General features: G+C 33.4%; 3 protein-coding genes across 3 annotated transcripts; 1 reads left to right on the top strand and 2 right to left on the bottom strand.

Annotated features, from left to right (window-relative positions):
- On the bottom strand, positions 1117–2845 carry LOC109343100 (UPF0496 protein At1g20180-like). The gene is made up of 2 exons (XM_019581238.1): positions 2689–2845; positions 1117–2236 (listed from the first exon to the last, which is right to left on the bottom strand). Exons 1-2 carry the CDS (start codon positions 2732–2734, stop codon positions 1149–1151), a joined length of 1134 nt encoding a protein of 377 aa, XP_019436783.1. The 5' UTR covers positions 2735–2845; the 3' UTR covers positions 1117–1148.
- On the bottom strand, positions 11202–11945 carry LOC109342262. Its single transcript, XM_019580282.1, has one exon. The coding sequence runs from the start codon at positions 11943–11945 to the stop codon at positions 11202–11204; it is 744 nt and encodes a 247-aa protein (XP_019435827.1).
- Positions 15412–19839, top strand: LOC109343101 (la-related protein 1C-like). The gene is made up of 6 exons (XM_019581239.1): positions 15412–16186; positions 17090–17636; positions 17715–17859; positions 17948–18038; positions 19100–19171; positions 19344–19839. Exons 1-6 carry the CDS (start codon positions 15674–15676, stop codon positions 19566–19568), a joined length of 1593 nt encoding a protein of 530 aa, XP_019436784.1. The 5' UTR covers positions 15412–15673; the 3' UTR covers positions 19569–19839.

The following is a 27451-nucleotide window of genomic DNA, read 5'->3' on the forward strand; positions in this document are numbered from 1 at the left end:
TTGCACTCTGATACTTACACAATAGAGCTCTAAATACTATAAAGGTTTTGTAGAAGAAGGAGATGCTAATTTCATATTTGATTCATTGAATGAATTGAAGTTTACACAAGGCTCAACCTTTTATAAACCATAACTGAATTATTGATTATAGAAAAGAATATAACTAACTAACTAAATATGCTATTAGATAAGCTATCTAGATATATTCCTAGATAAGCTTTAATAGAGGAAGTTGGTCGAAATCTGAGACATCTTCTTGAACTCAAGTATTTATCGACCTTGAACTGTCTTAGGTGAGTACTTGAAAATGAACTCTAACACTCAAACTGGTATTTATAAGTGCATGTAAAAACTAGAGTGAGAATATATATCATCTCTTTATGGGTGACTTTACTTATTTATATTGTGGGGAAAGAGTGGTTACACTCTAAGGAAAAATATAGTATACCATCAAGGGCAGAGTTACCTTGTCATTTTTCAGTCTATAAGACTTGAAATTGTATATTTAAACTACCTTTATCGTGTGGCCAATATAAATTCGTACTACTAATCAAGTGACTTGACCATAGTACCGTCCTTTTCCTTAATTAGGCTGTAAAACAAATCTTACCTATCCTATTGATATCATTACAAGTAGTCCGTCATTATTTACAATACCTGCAGCATATAAAACCATATCAATATATAATATACAACAAAAAATCTCAGCTAAACCAAAAAATTAGCCAGAATAATAAATAAAATATAATTGCAATTTTACAAGAATTTTGCGGATAAGCAACGGACAATTACCTCCCAAATTCACAAACGTTTTAAAAAGTTTTACATACATGTGTTCTGATTTCGGAAATTAAGAAGCCAACAAAAACTATCTGAAAACAACATAGAGAAGAAAGAGCCAATTGTCTTGTGAAACCTTCCTCCGTGCACTGTGACAAATTGGACAGATGTTGGAGAGATGTCCACTTTTTCAGAATAAACTATATTCTAGCATAAGGTGATAATATAAAATGATATAAGTTATATTTAATCATTTTCAATAAAAATATTTTTAAAACTAAACAAAATGATACACATGTTATTCATTTACTAGCCGAATATGATAAGTTATCTATTGGAGGAGGAGATACTTTATTCTCCCAATTTTCTCAATGTTCTTTGTCCGTAATTTCTTGCATAACTTGTATCCTGGACCTGTTTATGGTAAGAAAACACAAGTAAACATGCTCTTCTAGCTCTTCCAACTGTTCTAAAAAGCTAGACTCATGTTCATTAAAATCCCACAAAACCTGCTTTAATATTTCACCTTTCGTATTCTTCACACACACATCAGCAATCATTTTCCAGTGCTCAACCTCATCATGCAACCTCTTCACCATTCTACCCATAGTGTCTAAATCATTGACCAATATATAAACCCCTTTAGCAGCAACATCTAGTTGATCACACAATCTTTCAGAATAGCTTGTTCTAAACCTTTCATGCACTCTCTTGATTCTCTTCATGAACAAACCAACTAAGCCACCCACAATAGTAGGTGCTGCCACCAACCCAACAATGCTATGAAAAGAAAAGACAAGTATAGCAATAAGAATTGCACAATGTGAAGTCACAAGTGCAATTCCTCCTAACCTTTTGCAAACTTTCTTCAATAATAGTGTTCTTTGAATGCCCCTTCTCTTTGATTTTAGAATATGCAAAAGTTTGATATATCGGTCGTGAATGTCATGGAATTGAATGGTGCTAATGATAGACAAAGGGTTGTTTTGGAATGAAAAAGAAGCAAGCTCTTTATATAAATCCTTTAAGGTTTGATCATTTTCATTTGTGAAATCAAGCACCCTTTTGCTTAACATAACAACCCCTGTGATCCTTCTCTTAGCAAGTCTCATTGAATTGATTCCTTCAAGGATATTGTCACAACAAAGGCTTGCTTCTAAGGTGGCATCGAAGTAACCCACTATAAGATTATGCACCTTGAAGCTCCGTGTCATGTTTGTTATGATTCCTTGCCGTGGTTCTAGCAAATACTCTGTAAGATGCATGTGGAATGGAATTGAAGTAGAAGTTGAGGGAGAAGAAGAGAGGCTTCTGGTGCTTGTTTTTCCAAGCTGAGCTTGTACTTTGTTGCATATTTCAATATAAGACTTTGTTCTGAATGCTTCATGGTATTCTTTTTCGACGTTCGGACTTGTACCTAAATTATCTTCCTCACGTTCTTTACGTGATGATCTACCTGGTTTGCATAAAATTAACTTCGTCAGCAAATTATTCATTGTTTATTATATTGACTTCGAAAATGGGTTTTGGTGTATATATAAGGGTATCATTATCGTAATAATTATTAGCTTCTAAGTAAAAAATATAATAATATAGTAATGACAGGGTTATATACTGATATTGCTTATGCATCTCCATTAACTCATATTTATTTGGGAGTTTAACAAAAAGAAGCATGTAATCTAATTAAAGAAGAGACGAAAAGCAACGTAACTTATGAGCAAGGTGCATGTATTAGTTAGCTATTGCTTCGAAGATTAAGTAATTAAGGGCTGATCTAAGGTACCCATTAAGTAATGGATTTGATGATAGTGACTACCAAAAATTAATCAAGCATAATACAATGAACGAACGAAGATATTTTATACTAAATAAATGAACAAAAGAGAAGGGTTGCAAAAAATGAACCTGCTCTTCTTCTTTCCAAGCAACAAAACCACCCAATGTGTGTCATGTCTATGAGATCTATCTTTATCTTGGACTCAAGAACTAATCAATTGGATGAAGAAATCCTTAGACCGAAATAATATCTATTTATCTAATCAATATATATAGAGAGAGAGAGATGTGTTGTGTGTTTATTGGGTAGGAGAAGTTAAGAAAAAAGGAGAAGAAATCCAGTTGGCAGCATCACCCAAATAGTTATGACTTGGTTCACAAGTTAATGTACCTCTTAAGTTGTGTTATTAGTACATGAGAGATGAATGATGATCACCTATCCTAAAATGAGTATATCCTCATGTTTCTAACTAATGAATTTTTTCCATATATTATAAATATATTATTTTATATTTTTAGAATTTTTTTTTAATTAAGTGTCATTTTTTATTCGTCCAGATAGGAAAATGAGACAAAAATGTGGACATGTAATCTTTGTCTAAGAGAGATCATCTTCTTCTAGGGGGAAATGGATCATCAACATTACTAGAGGGTCCAATACCATATAAGATTGTGACATGTGAACTTCAAAAATTGATGGTTCAGATTTTTAAAAAATAGACAAAAAGTTATAAATGATAAAATAAACATGTGCCTCTCATTCCACTACTAGACCCTCTTATACTGGAGAGGATCTCAGTCCCTTTAAGGATGTCTCATTCTATTTCCTGCCCCCTAGAACAATCAAATTTTAATAAATAATATTAAATTATTATATTTTGTTTTTAAAAGTTTTCCTTTTATTTAATTGACAATATTTTATTGTAAGGGAACATAGAATAGGAGACCATTGTTGACATGTTATCTTACACATGCAGGCAGCTCCTCCCACAAGCTAAATATTTATTTCCATTTCCATTTTACTGCTCATCAACCTATTTTTAATATACAGACACATTTCAAATTATATTCTAATAATAACTCGTATCACGCAACTGTACATTGATATGTTTTTGTGAACATAAACTTTTAAATACCACAAGGTTAATAACTAATGTTGCATCCTTTCGAATGACATTTGTTGGAAGGGTAGATGTTTGACGAGGATTTGTTGGGTAGAGAATTTCGGACAAAGATCACATATCCTATAAATATCATGTCTCTCTGTCTTGGCGCAATCAAACTTCATAAAATAATATTAAATATTAATTTATGTTTTTATAATTTTTCTTTTTAAATAATGAGCTCTATAATTGGTTTGGTACACCAAGTGAGATATAAATGAAGACATGTGATCCCATCCAATGATTTCTAGCAATGGACCTCAACAAATTTCATTCACTTTTTTTTTGTTTATATTTCAAATACATATAAAACACAACAAATAAGTAATATCCATAGCTTAATGTTTTTAAGTAAACTTTTTACTATTAAGTATTGACCATCATGTAAAAGTATATATTACATAAACAGTAATGTATTAAAAAATTATATCAATTAACAATGTATTAAAATTAAACTTTTACATGAGCTTTTAAATTCAAATTTTGACGCATAGTATCCCATTTCAATTTTCCATTAAAAACTTTCTCGGAAAAATAAATCATTCTACCTTTCCCATAACATAACTAAAAACTTTTAACACTAAAGTAAACTCCAATATTGCACGGGGAAAAACATAAAGTTGGAGGCCTCATATATGCTTCTATAGATTAATGATAAATTCAGGAAAAAAAATCTGTTTTCATATGAAAAAAATCAGCTTTGTTAGCGGGTCTTGACTCTTGAGTAGGGACATGTCATAATAATTGATAACAAACGCGTTTGTGTGTAATATATATGAAGCACATGTGGCAGTAAAGAAAGATATTAACGTGGAGTCCTACAATTATCCTCAAACAATATATATCTATTTGTCACGTTGGACTCAAAGATGATGGCAAATCTTACGTTGCAGATTTAGATTTTATGTAATAGATTCTTCTAATACAACCCAGTGCCCCTAACCACAAATTCATGAAAAAATTATTCTAGTTAAATCCTGGCCATGAATTGGTTGTGTATGTAGATACAGAAACGCACACTCTTCTTTGTTCTTATCTTATGCATCACTTTATTTATCTGACTATGTTGATACTTGACGCCTATGCTAATTAGCTTTTAGAATCAGTAAATTTTACTTTATTGTGAGTTAAAAACTAGAGAAAAAAATAAGGCAAGGAGGTTGTAATTCAATTGACATGTTACAAAATTTTGAAACTTGACATTATAAAAATTATATTATGTTATCCATGCATAAATCATTTTATCTATTTTTAATCGTTATACTCATTTGATTGAAATAATTTTGACTGAGTGATTGGCGGTGTAGATCGATGGGTTTTGAATATAGAATAAATGAGAATGGATTTTTTCAAACTATTTGTTATAAGGGTTTTACAAACTAATTATTATTAGCATATCTAATCGAGCATTCTTTTTATTCTAAACTAGTGTTTCACCTTAAGTTGTAATATAAGTAATATGGGTCCAGTGTAAGGATTCGTTAGATATCCAAAAAGACTAAAATGTCAAGAACTCGATTATTGAGAGCGATATTTGTTAGGAGAAACAATCACACATCTCAAAAGGAATTAGTTCCCCACCCAATAGTGTGAGGAGATATTATTGGTAGTACAAAAAATATAATAACACCCTAAGAACCATAATATAAAATTTTAAATAAATAAAAGTAATTAAAAAAATTAATTTATCCTTATATTTTTGAAAAATATAACCTTAATTTTGTGTATAACCTTAATTTTTGAAAAAAATGCAAAATCAATTGGGAGTTAAAATGCGGAAAGTAAATAACATTAAATAAAAGTTAGTAAGTTAGTTTCATCACTTTTGTATATTAAAAGGTGTTTTCAACAAATAAATTTATTGATAACACTTTACTATTTTACAATTTACACCTCTTTCAAGATTCAATTGTAGTATAGTATAGGGTTATGTCGAACCACAAGGAATTGCCTAATAAAATGAATCATATAAATATGTCAATGCACAAATAATGGATTTGAACATTTTTTGATTGGTTTTTGTTTAAAGTGGATATAAACAAGTAAACAATAAACATAAAACTAGATATTAACAAATTCTTGGGAAAGACAAGATCTTTTTTAATAAGGAAAATATATTTCTCATCTTCTTTTGAGTTTGAACTACTTAGACAAGTTCTAATGTTTTACTTTGGTTAACCCCAAACACCAAGGTCCAAAATCCTCCTTTTAGTGTATATCCTAAAATGGTAGAATAACGAACACTTATATTCATTACTTAAACAATATTACAACCATAAAAGATATTAGGTTGTCACACCCTAAACCTTGGCGACTCTAATATTGAATTAGTAATGAATGTAAGATCTTAAGAAAAACATGCTTAACTTGGCAAATAAACTAAGTAGTACAACTACTTCTTAGTTTATTTGTTAAGTGTTTGATACAAGGAATTTTATTAACTTGAAATCAGTTTTTAGGTGATCAATCTAAAAAGAGCATTAAGTACTTCTCAAACAAATAATATTAACCAAAACACCAACTTGAATGATTAAAATTCAAACTTTTTGTAAAATGTTTAGGAGCATGAGCCATCCATCCAAGGATTGGATGCTTTTGAGTTCTAAATGGGAGTACAAAATTGATTTTTGTATCTCATTTGCCTTCTCATTTTCTCCTCTTGAATTTTAAACTAAAAATTACAAGACTTACTTGAAATAAAAACTCTAAACTAAGAAATGAAGAAAGAACTCCAAAGAGAGATTTCCTTCTTTCAAGTGTTTTTGATCTTTTTTGGCGTGTTTTTGGTATCTCTTGCTCGAAGGAAATGGTCTCCTATTTATTGGCCTCAATGCCAGACTGTTGAGCTGCTTAGCTGGACCGCTAAGCAGCTGACCAAACCCTCCAGCATGGGTTTAGTCCCTTGACCAAGTAGCTTAGTCACCTCCTTGTGCATGACTCATCAAAGCTAGTTGTGGGATATGAGACCAGCAATTGTGAGCTACTTCGGAAAAGCCTATGGTGAACTACTTGAGGTGAGGTCATGGTTTGCTTGATGGTTAAGTCATGTCTGATGTATACCACTCAGCGCACCTGCTTCACCGCTAAGCTGCTTGTGCAGCAGCTTCTGACCGTGCTGACTGGGACGAGGCTTGATGCTTGCTGATCTGGTCAGAAGTATCGTTCTCCGCTGAGCTGCTTGGTTGGACCCTTGAGCTGTTTGTTCATCATCTTGGTCTTGTGCCAAGCTCGTGCCTGACCGTGCCATGTCTAGTCTAGTGCTAGGTTGAGTGGCTAAACAGGTCCGCTCAGCTGCCTGGTTGAGCAGTTTGGTCTTGGTCAAGCTGGTGGCCAGGTCAAGCTGGTGGCCATTTCAGCTTAGTGGGGCTTGTTCCACACTTAGCTGCCTGGTTGAGCATCTTGGTTTCTTGACTTTTTCGCTTTGTTGACCATGAGTCTTTTTTCTTCTTTTCTTCATTTTAATTCCTACAAAATATATAAAAAGGAAATACAAATACAAATATACTAAATTGTGATATTTTATACAAAACGTATTGTTTTAAGTTGGTTTTTCTCAATTATGCTTAAGATAAGTGCCATAAAAGTGTATGAATTTTAGGTATGTTTGGCACTTATCAGTGGAAAACATTGTGTATTTGATTTCTTAGTTCCTATGGTTATTTAGCTGGAAATGAGATGTAAAAGCAAGTGATAAAGGTTAGAGGAGATAATATATGCTCTTTGAGGATGTAATCTCTTCTCCTATGAGTCTAATGTCTCTCTTTATATCTTTTTGATTCTATTATCATGAAAATGTATAGCTAAGTTTCTCCCTTGTTAGGAATGAGTGTAACATTTACTTGATGTATACATTTTGATTTGGATTTATGCCTAATTCTTAAGTTTTGATTCTTATGAGTTGATTTTGTGCTTAACGCTTACTTTAATGATTAACAACTTTTATATATGAAATTGTTATTATAAATGCATGGAGGAATCCTCATTATAATTCTGAATTTGTCAACTCATCTTATTGCTATGATTACTAGACATAGATTTATACTAAATTTGTCATATTTATGCATGCATATGATGATATAGTTTATAGACATATGACCACTAAATAACTTTCAAATTTGTTAACATAATTTGTTGGGATTGTTTGAAATACATTATTATATGAAGTCTCACATTGGCTAGTATTAGAATAGAGTAGAATATCAATGTTATATATTTGACTCAAGTCTCTTGTTGTAATGTGCACCAAATATAAGCGACAAATAGAAACACCACATGGGCAGGTTGGCCCATGGTTGTGCTAGGGTTTTTAATCCTTATTATCTAATAATATCTTGGTAGTCGCTTAGTGCTCCTAGGGAAGTAGGCACAATTGGTTGAACCCTGTTAACAATTCTCTTGTTTCTTTCCTCTATTTATTTTATGCATTTTATTTGATTGCTTGTGGCCAACGCTGCACACGATCGCTTCCGCTACACCAACAATTGGTATCATAGCCAATTGGTATATGGCTCTTAACCCAGACAACAGATAATGGCTAAAGAGGATAAAGGCGTGATGGCTAGACAAGGTGCATCAAAGGTAATGGAAAAGATAGAGTAGATGAGTTGAAGGAGAAGGAAACATGGGGGAACTGTAGTGTGGGCGATGTATGTGTTGATCCAGAACCCCATAAGTGAAAGAATATGATTCCTTGCCTTCATTATGATGAAGGTGTGGTTAGATATAACCATTACAAAAGATAGATTCTATGTTAAGAATCAGGAATTAATTTCTACATAATAAGAAACTAATTATCATTAAGATACAAAAAGATCCTATGCTAAAATTAGAAACTAATTATCACTATCATTATGAGTAGATACATATTATATTTACATATATTCTAACACACCTCCGCAGTCGTAGCGGGAGATGGTTGAACGCTGAGATTGTTCCTAATATCCTCAAATAGAACCAAAGGAAGGCCTTTTGTAAAAATATCTGCAATCTGATAATGGGATGGAATATGTAACACTCGAACATCCCCACGCGCAACCTTTTCACGTACAAAGTGAATATCCATCTCAATATGCTTTGTGCGTTGATGTTGAACATGATTCACAGAAAGATATATCACACTAACATTATCACAATATACCAAGGTAGCTTTCTGAATAGGACAATGAAGCTCCAGAAGAAGGTTCCGTAACCAACAAGACTCAAAGACGACATTGGCAACACCTCGGTATTTGGCCTCCGCACTCGACCATGACATAGTAGTTGGGTGTTTCGCGAACCAAGAAACTAAATTATCACCAAGAAATACACAATAACCAAATATGGAACGTCCTGTATCCGGACACCCACCTCAATCAGCATCTGTATAAGAAGGAATAGTGGGTGTGGAAGAGGGATAGAGATGCAAGCCATGATGAAGAGTGCCATGAACGTAGCGCACAATACGCTTGAGAGCGTGCATGTGTTCCTCCGTCGGGGCATGCATGAATAAACATACTTGCTATACAACATAAGCAATATCTGGTCGCGTGAATGTGAGATACTGAAGTGCCCCTGCAAGGCTTCTATAATGAGATGGATCGGCATATGAGGTGCTGGAATTAGCACTTTGCTTCGGTTTTGTGTCCACCGGAGTAAGAGATGGCTTAGAAGATGACATGCCAGCTCGTTCAAGATTAATTTGGCATTATGGTTTAAAAATCCCATGCTGACTACGTGTGACAGGTCTGGATTCTGAAAGTGGAGAGGATGGTGAATGTGTATTGGTTGGGCTATGTGATGGTGGGTGAGTAGGAGGTATAGGAGGGGCAATAAGTTTTTGGTTGTTCAATACAGGTTGGGAAGGTTGGTTGGTGTCTGGTGGGGATGTTAAACGATGGATCAAGTAAGGGGATGTTGTGTCATCCATAAAACTGTAAGTGTGAGGTTGTGGAGTGTGCAGTTTAGCAAAAGGGAATTGAGTCTCATAAAAAATGACATGGCGACTTATTATTATTATTTTCCATGAGGACAAATCATAGCACTTGTAACCATGGTGATTAGATGGGTAACCCAATAAGACACACGGAGTGGAACGTGCTTGAAGTTTGGTTATGGAAGTAGAGGGAAAAAGCGGATAACATAAGCACCCAAAAACTCGAAGATGAGAATAGGAAGGCTCCTTTTGATAAAGAACCTTGAGAGGCAAGTGATAGGATAATGTTTTACTTGGAAGGATGTTAAGAAGGTAAGTTGCCATTTGTAAAGCATGATGCCAAAATGAAGGTGGTAGAGACGTATGGGCCATAAGTGTACGAATAATGTTGTTAATGGTACAAATTTTTCTCTTAGCTTTCCCATTTTGTGATGAGGTATGTGGACAAGATAGGCGAAAGGCTATCCCATTTTTTTACAAAATTCCCAAAAAGGTCCATTATCAAATTCCCCACCATTATCACATTGAATATTCTTTACATCCCGTTCAAATTTAGTGCAGATACAAACTCAAAACGATAGAAAAGTGGAAAGAAATTGAAACTTCTTAGATAAAGGAAATGTCCATAAAAAATTAGAGTAATCATCCAAAAACAACACATAACATCGGTGACCCGAAGATCTCAAAACGAGAGAGGTCCAAATATCATTATGTATAATATCAAAAGGCATATTAGTGCATGAACTAGAAGAAGAAAATGACAATTTAACATGTTTTCCAAGAGAACAAGAGTGACAAACATTAGAACTAGAAGTGTGTTTACACGTAATAAATTTATTGTGCTTAAGAGACTCTAAAATTGGTGCTCCTGGATGACCCAATCGAGCATGCCATAAGGATGGTGCTATGGCTACAAAAGTGGGTGAGGTGGTGGTATTGGTGATGGGATATTGATTGTCGTGACTCACACATCTCATGAGACGCATCCCCATATGGAAATCCTTCACAAAAATACAAAAGGATCAAATCCAATAGAGACCGAATTATCAGTTGTAAATTTCCTAACGGACGCCAAGTTTTTAATAAGTTGAGGTGCATGAAGGACATTTTTTTAACACTAAGGGAGGATTGGGGGAAGGCAAGTTGGTGTGTCCATAACCATGAATTAGAATTGAATGACCATTACCAACCATTATACCATGTTGATTGCTCATATTAAAATAAGACGTGAGAGTACCTAGGTCACATGTCATGTGGGAGGTGGCACCAGTGTCCATGTACCAATTTGCATCTGGAGGAGTGAGCCCAAGAGTGTGCATCGCAACCTCGATGTTTGTTGGAGTTGGTTGAACTTTGTCAGCAGTGTAGGCTTGTGCCGGTTTTGGGCTAAGAATGCCCAATTGTCTGGACTGATGCTGCTGGCCACCATAGTTTGGTTGGCCTTGCTGTTGTTGTGGAAAATCGGGCCTGGCCCAAGGTGTGGAGGGGTATGGGCAGGGTGGTGTTGCCCACGGTAACCAAGGCAACTGCCACTGTCCAACTTGCCATTGTGGTCCGTACGAATGCTGTCAGCCATCATGGCGTCCCCCGTTATGGCCACCACCGCTGCCATTTTTGGCACCACCACGGCCACCCGAATTTCTGCCATTGTTGTTGTGGTTGTGGCCCTTTTTACCACCAGTAGCATGACGATTGGGATTGGAAGATCTTGAGTGGGGGGGGGAGTCATAATTTTGAGCCATCATGGCAGCATTCACACTTGTTGCAACTTTCTTTGCGAGGCCTGCTTCTTCCAACATGATCATGGATCGGGTTGGATAGAATTGTGGCAAAGGATCGCTTTGGCGGATGAGCGTGGCAACTCCATTGTATGCCTCGGTGAGACCAGCCACGATTTGAGGAACCAGACAGTTGTTTGAGATCGGTGCGCCGACGTTCTTAAGCTGATCCGACAATTCCTTGAGTCGCTGACAATATGCAAAAGCATTAGGGAAATCCTCCATGTTGGTATGGGATAATTCTTGCTCAAGAGTTATAGCCCAGGAATTCTTGTTGTCTTGAAAAATATCACGCAACCTATTCCATGCCTCCATTGATGTTGCGTCAAGTTCTAGAATGGTGTGCAACAGATCATGCGACATTGTTGCATAGATCCATTGAAGAACGACAACATCAAGTGTCGACCACAATTTGGTGTCGTGATCAGATACTGCGAGGCTGGTAGAGGATAGAATGATGCCGTGGAGAACCATGTGAGAACGAGCATGGATCTTGAACAATTCTGCCCATGTCGCATATTGCACGTTTTCCATCTCCAAGGTGATGGGGATATAGTTTTTAATATTGGAAACAGGAAGGGCTGGGTGGAATTTGTGGGAGTCAGTTATGGTGATTTATTGGAGAAGAAGAAGAAGATGATAAAGAGGGAGGTACAACAGAAGAAGAGAAGAAAAGCCTAGACTCAACCATGAAAGAATATGATTCCTTGCCTTCATTATGATGAAGGTGTGGTTATATATAACCATTACAAAAGAGAGATTCTATGCTAAGAATCAGGAATTAATTTCTACATAATAGGAAATTAATTATCATTAAGATACAGAGAGATCCTATGCTACAAATCAGAAACTAATTATCACTATCATTATGAGTAGATACATATTATATTTACATACATTCTAACAATAAGTTCATGTATAGGGTTAGGATCAAGGTGGAGATATGGACTCATGTTTTGAGTTTGACCTAGAGACAGATGCTGACAATATCTCTTTAGATGTTGAGAGAATGTTCTCATTTGAGATGAGAAATGGAATATCCTAATGGCGTGTGTGAGATGTCATAGTGAAGGATAATAATTGCTAGCAGACCCACAAAAGCACAGAGGCACTGGATGACTTTGGTGTAGGGTGTAACACGTGCATTGGCTTTGATGCAAGTTATAACACGAGCATTGGTAGAGATGCAGGGGTGTGACATGAGCATTGGCTTGGATGCAAAGATGTGACATAAACATTAGTTAGCATTGACGCAAGGTGTGTGTTGTGGGTATACTCCTTATGGTGGAGTACGATAGTTCTTTTGAACTAGGATTGTCGGAGTAGACAATGGTGGTAGCGGTTGAGGCTTTCCAAGAAAGCTCCAAGGTTCAGTTTGACTAAGTATTGAAGAGGACGATTGTTGGTTAACTTTTGTGTAGAAGTTCCAATATATCGAAGGACTTCCTAGCAATAGGTGACAAAGTAACTATTCCATTTGTTGGTGGTACGGGAAGCTGCATTACAAGTTGGAGAGTTAGGCTCTTGTTAACATCGTCAAGGATACTCAAAAGGTCTATACTGTAGGGGAGCAGTTAAAGAGAGTTACACATTGAACAAGGTAGAGTCATATATTCACTAAGGTGGAGATTCTTGTGTAGATTTCCTAAGGAGCGAGATAATCATTTATTTCAATCAAGGTGGAGATTGTTGGGATTGTTTGAAATACATTATTATATGAAGTCCCACATTGCCTAGTATTAGAATAGAGTAGAGTATAAATGTTATATATTGGACTCAAGTCTCTTGTTGTAATGTGCACCAGATATAAGCACCAAATATAAACACCTCATGGGCAGGTGGGCCCATGGGTGTGCTAGGGTTTGTAATCCTTATTCTCTAATAATATCTTGGTAGCCGCTCAACACTTCCGGGGACGTAGACACAATTGGTCGAACTCCGTTAACAAATTCTCTTGTTTCTTTCCTCTATTTATTCTATGCACTTTATTTGATTGCTTGTGGCTAACGTTGTGCAACGATCGCTTCCGCTGGACTAACATAGTTGTTATACATGAAGATGTGTTTTCATAAATCTTCATCTTGTTAGTGTAGTTAGTGGACATAAAACTATATTAATAAGTTACTAATTATACCAAGATATTAGTAATCAGTACATTTGAGGCGCTATATTAAAACTCAATTTCGCAAGTATAGTTGGTAGACGTAAATGTATGCTTTGTGGATCATAGCTCTTCATCTTATGAGTAGAATTGTTAGACATATAACCTTACTTTATAAGCTACTAAATTGACTAAGACATTAACTTTTAGTACCATTGATATTCATTGTTGTAAAATAATCATAGCTAGATAATAAATATTGTTGAATCGAGTATTTATTGATAATAAATAGTAAAGTTCAATGCCAATATCTTTATTCCAATTGTTTAATGAAATCAACTTTTAGTTTAATAGTTTAATCAAACCAACCAAAACCAATTTAAAACCTACATAGATAACAATTTTTGATTGAAAGGCTACTATCAAGCAATTTATTATGAATTTGACTATCTTCTATATTTTATTTAGATAACCCAATTTACTAATTTAATCATCCAATTTACCGATTACAAATCATATTTCATGAATAAATGTATACGATAAACCAAAGATAAATTGCAAGGAATAATTATATGTGTAAAATATGCACCCACATTAAGGGATTAATCTACCAAAATCTACAAAGGATTAAGGACATATGATCAACCAATTGAGAGATATAAAGGACAAGGAATCTCACTATACATGTTAAAGATTGGTTTATATTCATCAAGGTCATTTTCACATGGATGACATTATAAAAAAGAATAAAATATAATTTGAATTGATAATTTCAATTGTAAAAATTTTATACTTCTTTTGTGAAGAAATATTGTCTTGGATTTTGATAGATACTTTTACATTTTATTAAAATTTTAATTACATTGATTTTATCATCAGTTAATATACATGCTAATTCGATTATTATATCTAACACACGATAAATTATACTATAAAACTACGACAAAATTAAATTGTGTCAACTAAGTATTATTCATTTATGAGTAGTTTAAATATTTATATCATTGAGATTATTTTTTAATATTCAATGATAATTATATATGAATGATGAATGATAGTATATAAAACTCATATAATGTTGGTATACACATTTCCCCCTCTTTATTTATGCATTATCAGTGTAAAGATTTATACATATTCAATACATCATCCACCATACATTTGTAATAGTTTTTTGAAGAATGAATTATGATTAAATATGAACGGTGAAGACACACTAATAAGATAACAAACTTATACAATGTTGGTGCATATATTTGTTTTTTTTTCAATAAAGAAATTAAGTATAAATAATATTTTCAAGAAAAAAAGTATGCATTTATAATATAAGAATTTTATACAATCTATTACCGACTATTCATTTTTAATCATCATTGGTTTAAAATATTAATATAAATAAGTGATAAATTATATATTGGTTGTGTATGAATCTTTACACTAAGAAAGCATAAATATTATAGTAGTATTATTTATTATTTACTATGTATTATGTTTTTTTTATTTCGGGAGAAATCTACTTACTCTAAGACTAAGTTTTTAAAACTTAATCTCTATCTTAGCCATCAATTTTAGAGAAATACAATGATTTGAATTAGTGAATAGATCTAAATCATTAAATATTTATAAAATTGATGGTTAAGATGAGGATTAACACTAAGTTTTAAAACTTAATCCCTAACTTAATCATCAATTTTAAAAAAATCCAATCGTTTAAAGTAGTGAATAGATCTAAATCATTAGATATTTATAAAATTGATGGATATGATAGAGATTAAGCCCAACTCTTTTTATTTATGATAGGAAGAGTTTGAAATTTTAATCAAGTAATCAAATTTCATATAACTTATTAAATATTAATTAAAATTTAATCCTAAATCGCAATAGGGTTTGGTTGAATAGTTTGTTTTGTTGGGGTCTATAACAGTGAGTTTTGTGTTAGAAGTCGGAAACGGAGGAAGAGAGGTGGCGTACATAGATATCGCACTGTTCTTTCAATCCATTCCGTTCATTCATGTACTGCGCGTAAAATACTCGTTGTACCCCACAAACCCTAATTCTTATTTATTTTTATTTATCGACGTTTTTCTTTCTCCACTGATCATCAATCTTGAGTTTTCATTCTGATCAGAACAATAGCAAAAAACTACAAACCTAACTTCCAATGGTTAACACACCAGAATCTTCCTCTAACCAACACTCTCCGAGCATTGCTCCTCCTTTGACGGCGGCGTCTGGGGACTCCATCAGCCCTAAGTTCCCCCCGCAAACCCTCCCTTCTCCCTGGGCTCAGGTCGACCGCGGCGGCGACGCGGAATCAACCATTCCCGCCCCACACTCGCCGTCTCTGCCGCCGCCGACTTCATCGTCGTCTTCCTCCTCCTCCTCTCTCCTTCCGGATCAGCCGGTTTCATCTGATTCCATTGAGAAGTCTAATTCTAACACTGTTGCTGCTGCTGATAGCTCTTCCTTTGATGCTAATGATGACAATGTGGGTCGTTCCCAGAAACCTGCTTGGAGAAAACTTCCGAACGGCTTCATTTTTGAGGCTGGTGCTGTAATGGGTGCTGATTCTTGGCCAGCTTTATCTGAATTCACCAAAGTTTCTGGTAAACTGCAACCCGAATGGTCTTCTTCCAAGGCTGCTGCTGAAGGATCATCACACTCCTCTTCTCAGGTCAGGTTTCAATACCATACATGCCATAATTATGTTTATTTTTTATTTTCATTTTCATGTTAATACTTGTTTAATTTATTGGTTTAAACAACATGAACACTTCAAAATAGTTTTCCTCTTGATCATACACTTTTGGATACTAGTAACTATATTTTACAAATTTTGACTTTTTAATTTTGAATACAATTATAAATGAAATTCCCATGCTAATCATTAGTACTGTAATATATTTACAATGACTTGAAGGGCGACCCAATATATGAGACTCCCACTTAGTGGGGTCTGGGAGGGTAGATGTATGCGTTTCCAGGGATTTGAACCCGTGACCTCAAGGTCATTAAGAAAACGACTTTACCATTTGTGCCAAGCTCACCCTCTGACAGTCTGACCTCATGGCTTATACAAAAAATATTATTTCCCTTTTTTAATCTGAGAATTTTGTTCTTATATTAAGCTTATAGTAGTTTTATATCATAGTTGTGAGTGTGACATGTCCTATAATTTGTGGTATCAGTGTCTGTGTTGTATTGTATCCGTTTCCAATGTCGTATCCATGTTTCATAGAAGAAAAATCCCCTGTTACCTTTTGTTTCTTAATCTAAGAAACCTGTTGTAACTTCCTTGTTACTACATATTGTGTTCTATAGACAAGGTTTATGATGAATCCATTACATGGCAAAGTATTCTGGAGAATAGATGTGTTAAAAAGTTTTAAATATATAAATATTGTAAATTTCGGTTTATATTGAAATTTTTGGGCTCACCAACAGCGACTCTATTCTGCTCATGTGGAGCATTGTTAAACATAGTATGTCTTCATAAGGAATGATGCTATAAATATATAAAAAGTGGTGGTGACTGGTCAGTCTTATCTGCTTGTGTGTTCTTTCCATTGTTTTGTAGGGCCCTCTAACTTCGCACTCTCCTCAGAAACAGGATAATAGTAATGCAAAACCTAATACTGCAGTGAACTATAATATGCCAAACGGACAAAGATTGATGAAACGGGGAGGTGGCAACAACATTGGGTCTGGTCCTACACAGAGCAGCTTCTCCAACCATCCTCCACCACCACCCTTTCCGGTATATCAGCTCCATCCAGGTAGCTATGGCATTTCAGATCATTCTCCAAGAGATCATTACTGGAACAATAGCTGGGATACAAGACCACCGGCTGGTGGCTTCGTGCCTGTGACATATGATCATTGGGGTTCTTCTCGAAGGGGTAACTTTGGGCCCCATCCATGCAGAGATGGTTCTTATCATAATAATTATGGCAGCCAGCGTGATCGGGATCATGGGAATTATGCTAATTCTAGAGATGCTCATGTACACCAACCAAGGATGCCTCCTCCAAGGGAATTATTGAGGCACCCACCACCTAATACTGCTGGATTTATTGGGCCCCAGCCCATCAGAGGACCCTTTCCCAACCATGGTGATTTCCCAAGTGAGTTTATTTCTCCTTTTCACCATTTATGTTTTTAAAAAATACAGTCTAACTAATGCTCCTGTCTTTTCTTTCTAGAGTTCTATTACTTTCCAACTCCATTATTCGATTACTTTAAGGGCATGCCGTTCATTACCCACGGTCCTCCTCCTGCATTATTCTTCCCTGCTGCTGAATCTCCTCTGACCAATATGATAGTCAACCAAATTGATTATTACTTTAGGTAAATTTATTCTGCTGTCTATTATTTAGTTTGTCAATAAATCCTTGAGTGTTGAATTCTCAATGCATTGCTGCTTTACTTTTGGCAGTGATGCTAATTTAATGAAAGATGACTTTTTAAGGTCCAACATGGATGAACAGGGTTGGGTTCCAGTTGCTTTGATAGCAGACTTCCCTCGAGTAAGTTAATGGTGTTCTATTAAGCAATATTTCCTGCATATTTTTAGTAGAGACTTTGAATATGTTATACTTTGTGGCTGTATGATTGAGTGAATCCTTGTCTTGCACAAGTCTTTATATGCACATACTTTTCTGTGTTTTGTCTCTATTAATTGTTGCTTTTGATGCATAGATGACAAATAAGCTTATTACATTAGAAGAAGTGAGAGTAATTTAGTGGGCTTTACCTGGTGCAACTGGGGAACATTATGTTTTTCTCATGTTACATGACCTTGCCTTTTTGCTGTAAACTTGTGGTATTTTTGACATCTCTGCCTTTGTGCCTGTTTCTGCCTTGATAGCTACTTTGACTCTATTTCACCTATAAAGATTTATTTTTCCCTTTAATATTTTTCAATAAATATTTCATCATTGTTGAAGCAATGCTGCTGCTACTGGTTGGTGGGAATGAGCAATAGGATGCTCTTTAAGACTGATTGTTTTGAATCCCTTTCTGGCAGCCCATTGCTTTGCAGCTTCGTCTGTTGTGCATGCACCTTTTCCTTTTTAGTTATCTTTGATGCCAACATGCCTCTGCGGCCTTTCTAATTCTTTAATCTTGTGTTTTCCTATCTTGTATCTTTATTCTCTTTAACTTCTAAAGAAAGTCCCCACCCAGGGAACTTCTACTCACATTCTTTTTTTTGGGCAATTGACATAATTGTCCCTTCACATCTCCAGCCTCTTATTAACTACTGTAATGTGACTGACTATTGGAGGTATGTTTTATAAAAATAATAATTTGTTTTGTCATAATAGAGGCCGTGTCTTTATTTTAAGTCTTGTTTATTTTAAGTTTTAAGCATGTAATGTATTTATTAGGAACTATTTGCACTGTATCTTACCAATTTTCAGTATAGCAGCGGCTCAGCATTATGCTAATACGAGTATATCATTCTTCGGGGTTGGTCACTCTGTGCCACTATCCAGGATTGACTACTATGCTTTTGATATGACTTAATTTTTCATAAAATACTACACACCTTGAATTTGTTTTTGCTCTATGGATTATCTTTTTGCAGGTCAGAAGTTTGACAAACAACATTCAGGTGATACTGGACTCAATGAGAACTTCTACTGTTGTAGAAGTACAGGTAAGTTCTCATTTAATAGTAGTTTCCATTTGTCAATCTATCATATAATCATGTACTATGCACACTTTCTTTACATATGTAATTTCTATTCATCTGCATGTAGTGTAGCTGTGAGCTACATCTTCTGGACAAATTAATGATGCTTTCTTTCTCTCTTTCGACCATGCTGCAGGGTGATAAGTTAAGGAGGCGTAACGAGTGGAAGACATGGGTGCCCTCTGCAAAGCTTCAGGCTGATTCTAGTTCAATATCTCCTGGTGGATCAAGACACAATAACCTAGCAGCAGATTTTCAAACTGAGGCCCTTGAAAATGCAACTAAGGAGGAAGGTCCAAGGGAGTCTTCAAATCATTCTCAACTCCCAAATGGTGATGCTGCAGGGAACAGCAATTATTAAAACTCTACTTGCATATGATCAGCCCCACCCTAAATTTCTGGGTCAATTTTATATTTTTTTAGAGCTGATGGAAATAGAGGCTGTGTGGATGTTTGATTATTTCTACGGTCATAGCTCGATTTTGATAGTGATTTTGAGTTAAGTAGTGGAAGCAAATAAGAATTATTAAGTTTTAAGGTCTAACCGAGACATAAAAATGCACCTCAGAATTTTGATTGACGTAGATTTAATAAGGTTATTAATTTGTATATATATTTGCTGGGGTTTGTTTGTTCTTTTTTCTTCTTATGGTTTAGTGTGGAATCTGGCATGTGATGTGTGGGTAATATCTCCTATCTGGTGGAGGATGTTTATGTTTAGAAAGCTCTTCCAACACCTTGTTCTGGAAGTGTAAAATATGCCTTCACTCCTTGAAGGCTTGTTAAATTAAGGAGTGGTTGCAAAAAGCACCAACCATGCGGTAGAATGAATTGTGCTTGAACTAAGCTAGGGTGGCCTACTGGAATTTTAGTTTCATTAACTTGCTATTTGCACTTCCAGCCCAACTATTCAGTGACCATTAATTTTTTTTTTCACCCAATGAATGACTAAGAATAAAGTATTTTCCCAAATGGTATACTACCAGTTTTCTTATTTTCTTCCTGAAATTCCTTTTTTGGTATAACCATGATATTTTATCACCCAAGGAACTAACCCATCTTAGTGAGTGTTGTCCCATGAAATCTAACTTTTAACCTTTTGATCAATTGAAGATTTAATGAGATCTTACGATACTAAAGAAGGGAAGCCAACGGGTCACCCTACTTTAGGCTTCATTTGGTTGCAAAATGAAAATAAGAAGAGAGAAATAGATGAGAAAGAGAGTGAGGAGATAGAAAAGAGGAGAAAAAGAGTTGATTGTTATAATGTTTGGTATTATGAGAAGAAGAAAAAAAGAGGAAGAAAATTAAGTATTTTCTTCTTTTAGTCTTTTGTTTGGTTAGATATAAAGTGACAAGACAGATGATGTTATACTTTGAATGACAAAAATATCCCTAAATAAAGGAAAGAGAGGAACGCATATTGTTTTATTATTAATTAAAAATATAGGTTAAAATTTTAAATTATAAATTTTATTATAATTTTAATTGTTTTTAATTAGTATTTTTTATATCTAAAAAAGATTTATGTATTTTACTAGTATTTAAAACGAGAAAAAATTGTATTTAGTCAGTGTAAGAGTCTTTTACACTTCCATTATATCATTCACCATTCATTTTCAAGCATGATTTACTATTAATTAAAACTAATATAAATGAATGATGGATGATGCACTTACTGTGTATAAATTTTTGCACTGTTAGTGCATAGATATTACACTGTTAAAACAAAGTAGAAAAAATTGAAGGTATATTTGACATTTCGTACAAAATTATCATTCTCTATTCATTTTTTCTTCAAATTAGAAAAGAAATAACTTACAGTGAGTTTCATACATTTTTTATTCTTTCTTCTCTTTCTCTCTTTATAACGGAAGAGGAAAAACCATCTCTTTCTCTTCAATCTCCCTCTCACTCTTTTATCTTCATTCTAATTCTATCCTACCAAATAGAGGGTTAAGCAAAAGTGGGTTTTTTGTAACTGCCATCCAATTCTATCTCACCGGTTGACAAGTTGCCCGCAAACACACAAGTCTTAATCCATGAGATCCATTTTTAACAAAGCCCATCGTTCACACATATGTTCCAATAAGGACGAAATAAAAAAGTTTTATTCCCTTTCTAAATCAACTTTGAAAATCATACAAAATTTCCAAACTTTTTAGCATGGTCCAATACCTCATTTAGCACAAGCATACTGCCAAGAATTTGTTCGCTTCCTATAAACGCAATCTGATTCTGAGCTACCAAAGAACCCTTAGAAACATTGTACAAACACCAATCTCATTAACCATTCCTACAAACTCATCTTTCATCACAAACCAGAATCTTTCAATAAAATAAAAATTGAAGTCATCAGGACATGAACTTCTACCATCATTATCACTATAAAAAACTATGTCCTCAATCTCCTACATAGAAAAATGCATCTCCAACTTGTTATTAGCCACCAACTTCATTTGCGAAATAACAAAACTATGTTAAGGGAGTAGTCTACGTGTGCCTTTAATGGTGATGAGGTCACAAGTGGTGATTTTATGTTGGTAAGTTTTTGCAAAACAAATTCGTTTCATTTATTTAAAATAAGACACAAAACATCAACTTGTGTCATCTTCTCCCCCTCATTAGCTCCAAGAAAATAATACTCATTTTAGTTCCTCAATTTTTTTGTAACTACCATATTAGCCCTACCGGTAAATACAAAATTAATTTTGAATCCTAAATCAAGTTTCTTCACCCAAAAATCAACAAGACATTGATCTAGTAGTGTAAGACCATAGTTGATCCCCAAGATCAAAGGTTCAATTACTGGAAGAGAAATTGTTGGGAGGGGCAACCACAAATCCCAAAAGAGATTAATTTCTTATCCAACAAAGTGAAAAACACTCTACAATAAAAGGATCTTCACTCAAAAATCAACTAGAGAAAATAAAAATTACTTTATATTGAGCACACAATTAAACTATTACTAACTTACATTTTCACTTCTAAAAATCAACAGGTTACCTTAAACAAACTTTAGTATGAGATCAAATCCAATTACAACGATTCTGAGAAAAATACTTATTGGGAGGACAATCATACACTTAAAATGAAATTCTTACCTATCGAGTAAGTGGAGACCGTTGGTAGTTTCAAAAAAATTCCAATCACAAAACTAACTACTAATCCATTTGACAATGTTCACACTAAGAATGTTGGTCTAAGGTACACTAATTACAGCTTATGAGCCTAGGTTAAGACTGGGGAATTTTAGTGTGAGACTAACGTGATAACCAACTACAACACCCAAACATTGTTGTCAGATATGGGTAGCTGGAGAGAGAGGATATAGTAATGGCAGAAACTTGAAAGAAGAAAAGTAAATGTCGGGGATCTCCAGAGGAACATTCCATCAAATCCCAATCTAAGATGGAATTTGGTCATGCATCACTTGGTCGCCGAAATGTCCAAACCTCCTCTCACTTTTCTTCTCTATTTTTCATATCAAATTATCAAAATCCATTTCAATTTAATTTCCTATTAATTTCAATGTAATTGAATCTACTGCTTGAGGAAATTCATCAATAGAGGACCACTGAGAGATTGAGCAAAACTGTTTCCGGTTGTGATCTCACCACCATATACTAATATACTTTACTATTCATATTGTTCTGGGTTGATGCTTAAATTCGTTTAATTGTGAACCCATTAAAAGTAATTTAATTGTCTTATGAACAAATTTAATTTTTGGGATGAAGTAGAATGGACTAATACGATACTTATAAAATTTTTGGGATTAAAATAAATGTTTTTCTCGGAGCTCATGAGAGGGAAGAAAATAACCTAAAACAACATTAGGAATGATAACGGAACAAACACATATAGTGCTTTTCTGTACTCATACCTGCACAATTTGCAGATATCCGCATGAGTAGCAGGTATTTTGTGAGTACGCAACGATGTTTTACCATTAAATATATATTTTTATATTTTTTAATAATTATTATATGAATAATAAAATTTATGTACATTTTAAATTTATCATTATATTTCAATTACTAATGTTCATTATAAAATAATAATAAATAGATAATATATAATTATAAATATAAAAAAGTGTAATATATAGAAAATATTTAATAAAAAACTAAATTTATAAATATGCGAGTACCGACGAGGCAAATATTATAATATTTGTATCCACTCATAAGCTATTTTTACAAGTACTTGTTGTAAGTATTTTAGCGGATACCTATAGTTCAAATATTTTTACCATCCTAATGATACCATTTTGTTCTCATTTATTTTTTAAATAAAAATTGAAACAAAATCATTTAACAAAACTTGTGAATATAAAATTATCACATATAGTCACATCACCACTTAACAACACACATGCATCGGAATTAGGGGTGGAAACAGGCTAGACCGCCTATCAGGGGCCTATTACCTGACCTATAACAGACTAGGCCAAACCAAACTTTTTTCGTAAATAGGACAGACTCAGACTTTTTGAAAAACCTAGTTAGTTTAACAGGTCAGACTTTAGACCATCCAAATGGCCTATTAAGTCTAACAGACTGGCCTATTTAGTTATATTATGTAATAATGTTCATATTTTATAATTTTAATATATAAGTAATGTTATTATATATGTAATTTTAATATAAAAATGTATACAAAAATATAATTTAATTGTTAGAGTTATAAAAATCTATTTAAAAATATGCATATTAGTTATTTAAATATAGACATGATCACCTATTTCAATATAATATAATGTAATATGTCTTTAAATAGGCTAACATGTCATATCAGACTTTTAAACAGACCAGACTTAAGCTTTAAATTTTTTTTTAAACATGCTAAACACAGACTACTATATGCTATATAAGCTTGAACTGTTTAAAGGAAAACTTACCTTAAGAATGAAGGGAAGAACTAATATAACTGAAGTCTATAAGCTAACACTCAGCATTAGATTACCCAATACCCACACAATTTTGCTTTCATGTCAAGATCATAAAAAGAAATGCACATTCTGTAACACAATTATATTTACATAATTAATATTAATTATTAAATAATGAATGAAACGAAAACAATTATAGAACGTTGCTTTATAGGAACCAAAAACACATTCAACAAACATTATATAATATCAATTTATGCTATAATTAATATATTTATGTAGAAAATTTCTATATTTAATATGTAAAACTGAACCATCGACAGATTATAAATAAAAACTATTACATGCCCTATTAAGAGGACATAATTCATGAATGAGCAACCACACAATCAATAATATTAGTATTCCAACTTAATAGTTTTACAAGTATTGAAAATACTAAATAAACTATACTATATATAATTGAATGTAAATATTTTTTTAAAAATAAACTTAAAGTACATATAGACTTCCTAGTAGAATGATATATTGAACTTAATATTAGACACATAATCATATAATAATGTCGAATTAATATTATCAATTTTCATATACTTCTTTCACGGATTTTAATATTTGAAGTGTCGTCTATGATTAATTTTTATATACTTATTTGTACTTTTCCTTGCTTCCATTTTCTCTATTTTCTATCTATTTTTTCTTTATCATCTTCTCTTGCTGCTAGGTTTTTATGGTTTAATGACTAAAATCTAAAACTTAAAAAGACTTTTCTTTTTCATTCTCCTATATTAATCATAATTCATTTTTATTAAAGAGAAGACACATTGTTCTAAATAATCTATTAATCCTTGATAGCAATTATCAATCTTTATTACATATCACAAATCACATACTTCAATTAATCATATAATAATAAATATCAATTACTACTATTTTATAAATTTAAGATTAACATGAAAAATAAGGAAACAAAATCTATATATTGATAAAGATAAAACAAAATAACCTATATACAAATAATATGTTTCAAATATTAAATTCACAATAATAATGATAATCATAAATTAGTGGGATCCACTTACTTTAAGAGTAAACTTACTCCCATCCTAACCATCAATTCTAGGGAAATTCAATTATTTCAATTAGTAAGTAGATCTAAATCACCATTAGATGTTCATAATGATAATCATAAATATAATAACAATAATAATGATAATCATAAATATAATAACAATAATAATGATAATCATAAATATAATAACAATAAAATTTTATTATTCCTTGATATTTAAAATTGTGATGCCTTCTTATATAACAAATTGAGTATAATATATTTATGTTATCATAAAACACGAGGCTCTCTATTATTTAGTGAATAATTAGAAAACTTAATTTTTGCAATGTTACATTTCTCTTCTTCTTAGAAATTTTATCCTCAAAATTTGAGGTTATTTTTTTTATTCAAAACAAATCTAGACATGTTAGCCTAGACTCATCCTCAAGTTATCACTTATCATTGTTCAAAGCCCCTCCTCCAAAACATTCTTCACTTGAGTGATTTTGTTTACTCATTTTGTGAGTCACATATTTGACTAACCAAGGTGGTATTTCAAGGTAACGTTATAGTCTTAAAAAAGACCATCCATATCTTTTTTTATATTAAATTCTCTTTCATTAAATAATTACATAAGATTATTATGGCCACTAAACACCTCAATTATCTCATATATGCAAAAAATTTATTCCAAAAACCATTTTTAATGTAAAAAACTACAGTTCCAGTTATCAACTAATGTGCAGAGTAACTCTTCATCACGAGACCTAAGCATCCTATAGGCATAAGTTAAATCCCTTTTCCTATTAACATATATTAAACAGTTATTGGTCATAAATCACTATAAATCTAAAAGTCACCTAATAGATTGAGATCTCTAAAGTATGAGTGATCATTCATATTTTCACACATTCAAGGAATATCCATTTACACTCTTAGATCCAAACAAAAGGCACCCAATTATAGTTCAATCCAAGCAAACTTAAAAGTAGGATCCACATTGATATTACTTGGGTCTATAGATCATCATAAGAAAGCACAGGTTAAACTTGTTTTTACCTCACTCTTAAGCAAATTCACACTCGACATATAATTTTATCTCCTTTAAAATATACAAAGATAACCTCATGTGTTTCTCATATTCATAATGGATTCAAAAGTAAATCTAACATCATCTAAAGAACTCTAATACTTTTTTTTAAAGGAAAGGTGCAGAAGCACCGAGTAATATTAAAAAACGAAAAAGTGCAAGAACCAAGATTACAAAGATACCACTACCAACTCCAAAGGACTACATAATTTTGAACCTATAATTAGGAAGACCTAGTCTATCTCTATTAAAATCCTGAAGAATAAAAGAGGGAGTTTGATCCCACCAACTATCTAACTTAGAAGATATGCCAAAAGTAGCTAACTTGTTAGCACAAGTGTTCCATTCTCTATAAATATGAGACACTCTCAAGACCATAGAAGAGAGGAGAACTTGGCACGAATGCTACTTGTTGAGCAACTTCCAAGGAGCATTAAGCTTACCCTAAAAAATGTCCACCACTATAGTTAAATCACATTCCAACCAAAGAGAATTCCAGCCTTTCTTGTGAGGAGTCCCAATGGATGTGATTTCAGATTGGAGTTTAGCATGAAGAGAATCCTGAATATGATAGAATGAAACAAAACAATCCATAAAGGCTCTAGAACTATCCCTGAAAATGCCTCCCCCACCCATAGGGCCTGGAGCTCCATGAGCAGCACCATCAGTACTAGTCTTTGTCCAACCCACCAAAGAAGTATGCCACATGACCTCAATTATATTAGGAGCCAAACTATAGTTGATAGAGACATTAAGATTCATAAGGATAGAGAATTGCTGAATGGAAGGTTTGGTATAGAGACTAGATGAGTTTCCCGACATTGAGATAGCCAAATTGATTTTTATCTTAGCTTGAGACAAACTACTCCACTCATCATCAAATCCAGAATGATTCCTGCAATACCAAACTGCACTATCAGTATGAATGATTGCAGCAACAAGAACTCCTTTTAGCAAGGGACTCATCTTTTGATGATAATTAGAAATTATAGCATATATGGAAGAGATGTCTAGCTGAGTCTCAAAGATGCTACTCAACCACTGCCAAAGAGAAACTACAAAATTGCACTCCAAGAAAAAGTGACTAGAGGATTCAGAATTAGTGTTGCAGAGGCTACAAATAGAAACCAAATTGCACCCCCTCTTTTGAATATTTTTATCTATGGGCTTCTTCCAATGAAACAACCTTCATGTAGTAAAAGACTT

This window comes from Lupinus angustifolius, chromosome LG03, assembly GCF_001865875.1.
Source record: "Lupinus angustifolius cultivar Tanjil chromosome LG03, LupAngTanjil_v1.0, whole genome shotgun sequence".
Taxonomy (NCBI): Eukaryota; Viridiplantae; Streptophyta; class Magnoliopsida; order Fabales; family Fabaceae; genus Lupinus; species Lupinus angustifolius.

What these genes read in the sequence shown, in the direction of transcription:
- LOC109342262 (XM_019580282.1), bottom strand. Translation starts at nt 11,945, where the DNA reads ATGGAAAACGTGCAATATGCGACATGGGCAGAATTGTTCAAGATCCAT.
- LOC109343101 (XM_019581239.1), top strand. Translation starts at nt 15,674, where the DNA reads ATGGTTAACACACCAGAATCTTCCTCTAACCAACACTCTCCGAGCATT. An exon ending in CATCACACTCCTCTTCTCAG is followed by an intron (nt 16,187 to 17,089) that starts GTCAGGTTTCAA and finishes ATTGTTTTGTAG; the next exon opens with GGCCCTCTAACTTCGCACTC. An exon ending in CAAATTGATTATTACTTTAG is followed by an intron (nt 17,860 to 17,947) that starts GTAAATTTATTC and finishes TACTTTTGGCAG; the next exon opens with TGATGCTAATTTAATGAAAG.
- LOC109343100 (XM_019581238.1), bottom strand. Translation starts at nt 2,734, where the DNA reads ATGACACACATTGGGTGGTTTTGTTGCTTGGAAAGAAGAAGAGCAG. An exon ending in CTTGGAAAGAAGAAGAGCAG is followed by an intron (nt 2,237 to 2,688) that starts GTTCATTTTTTG and finishes TATGCAAACCAG; the next exon opens with GTAGATCATCACGTAAAGAA.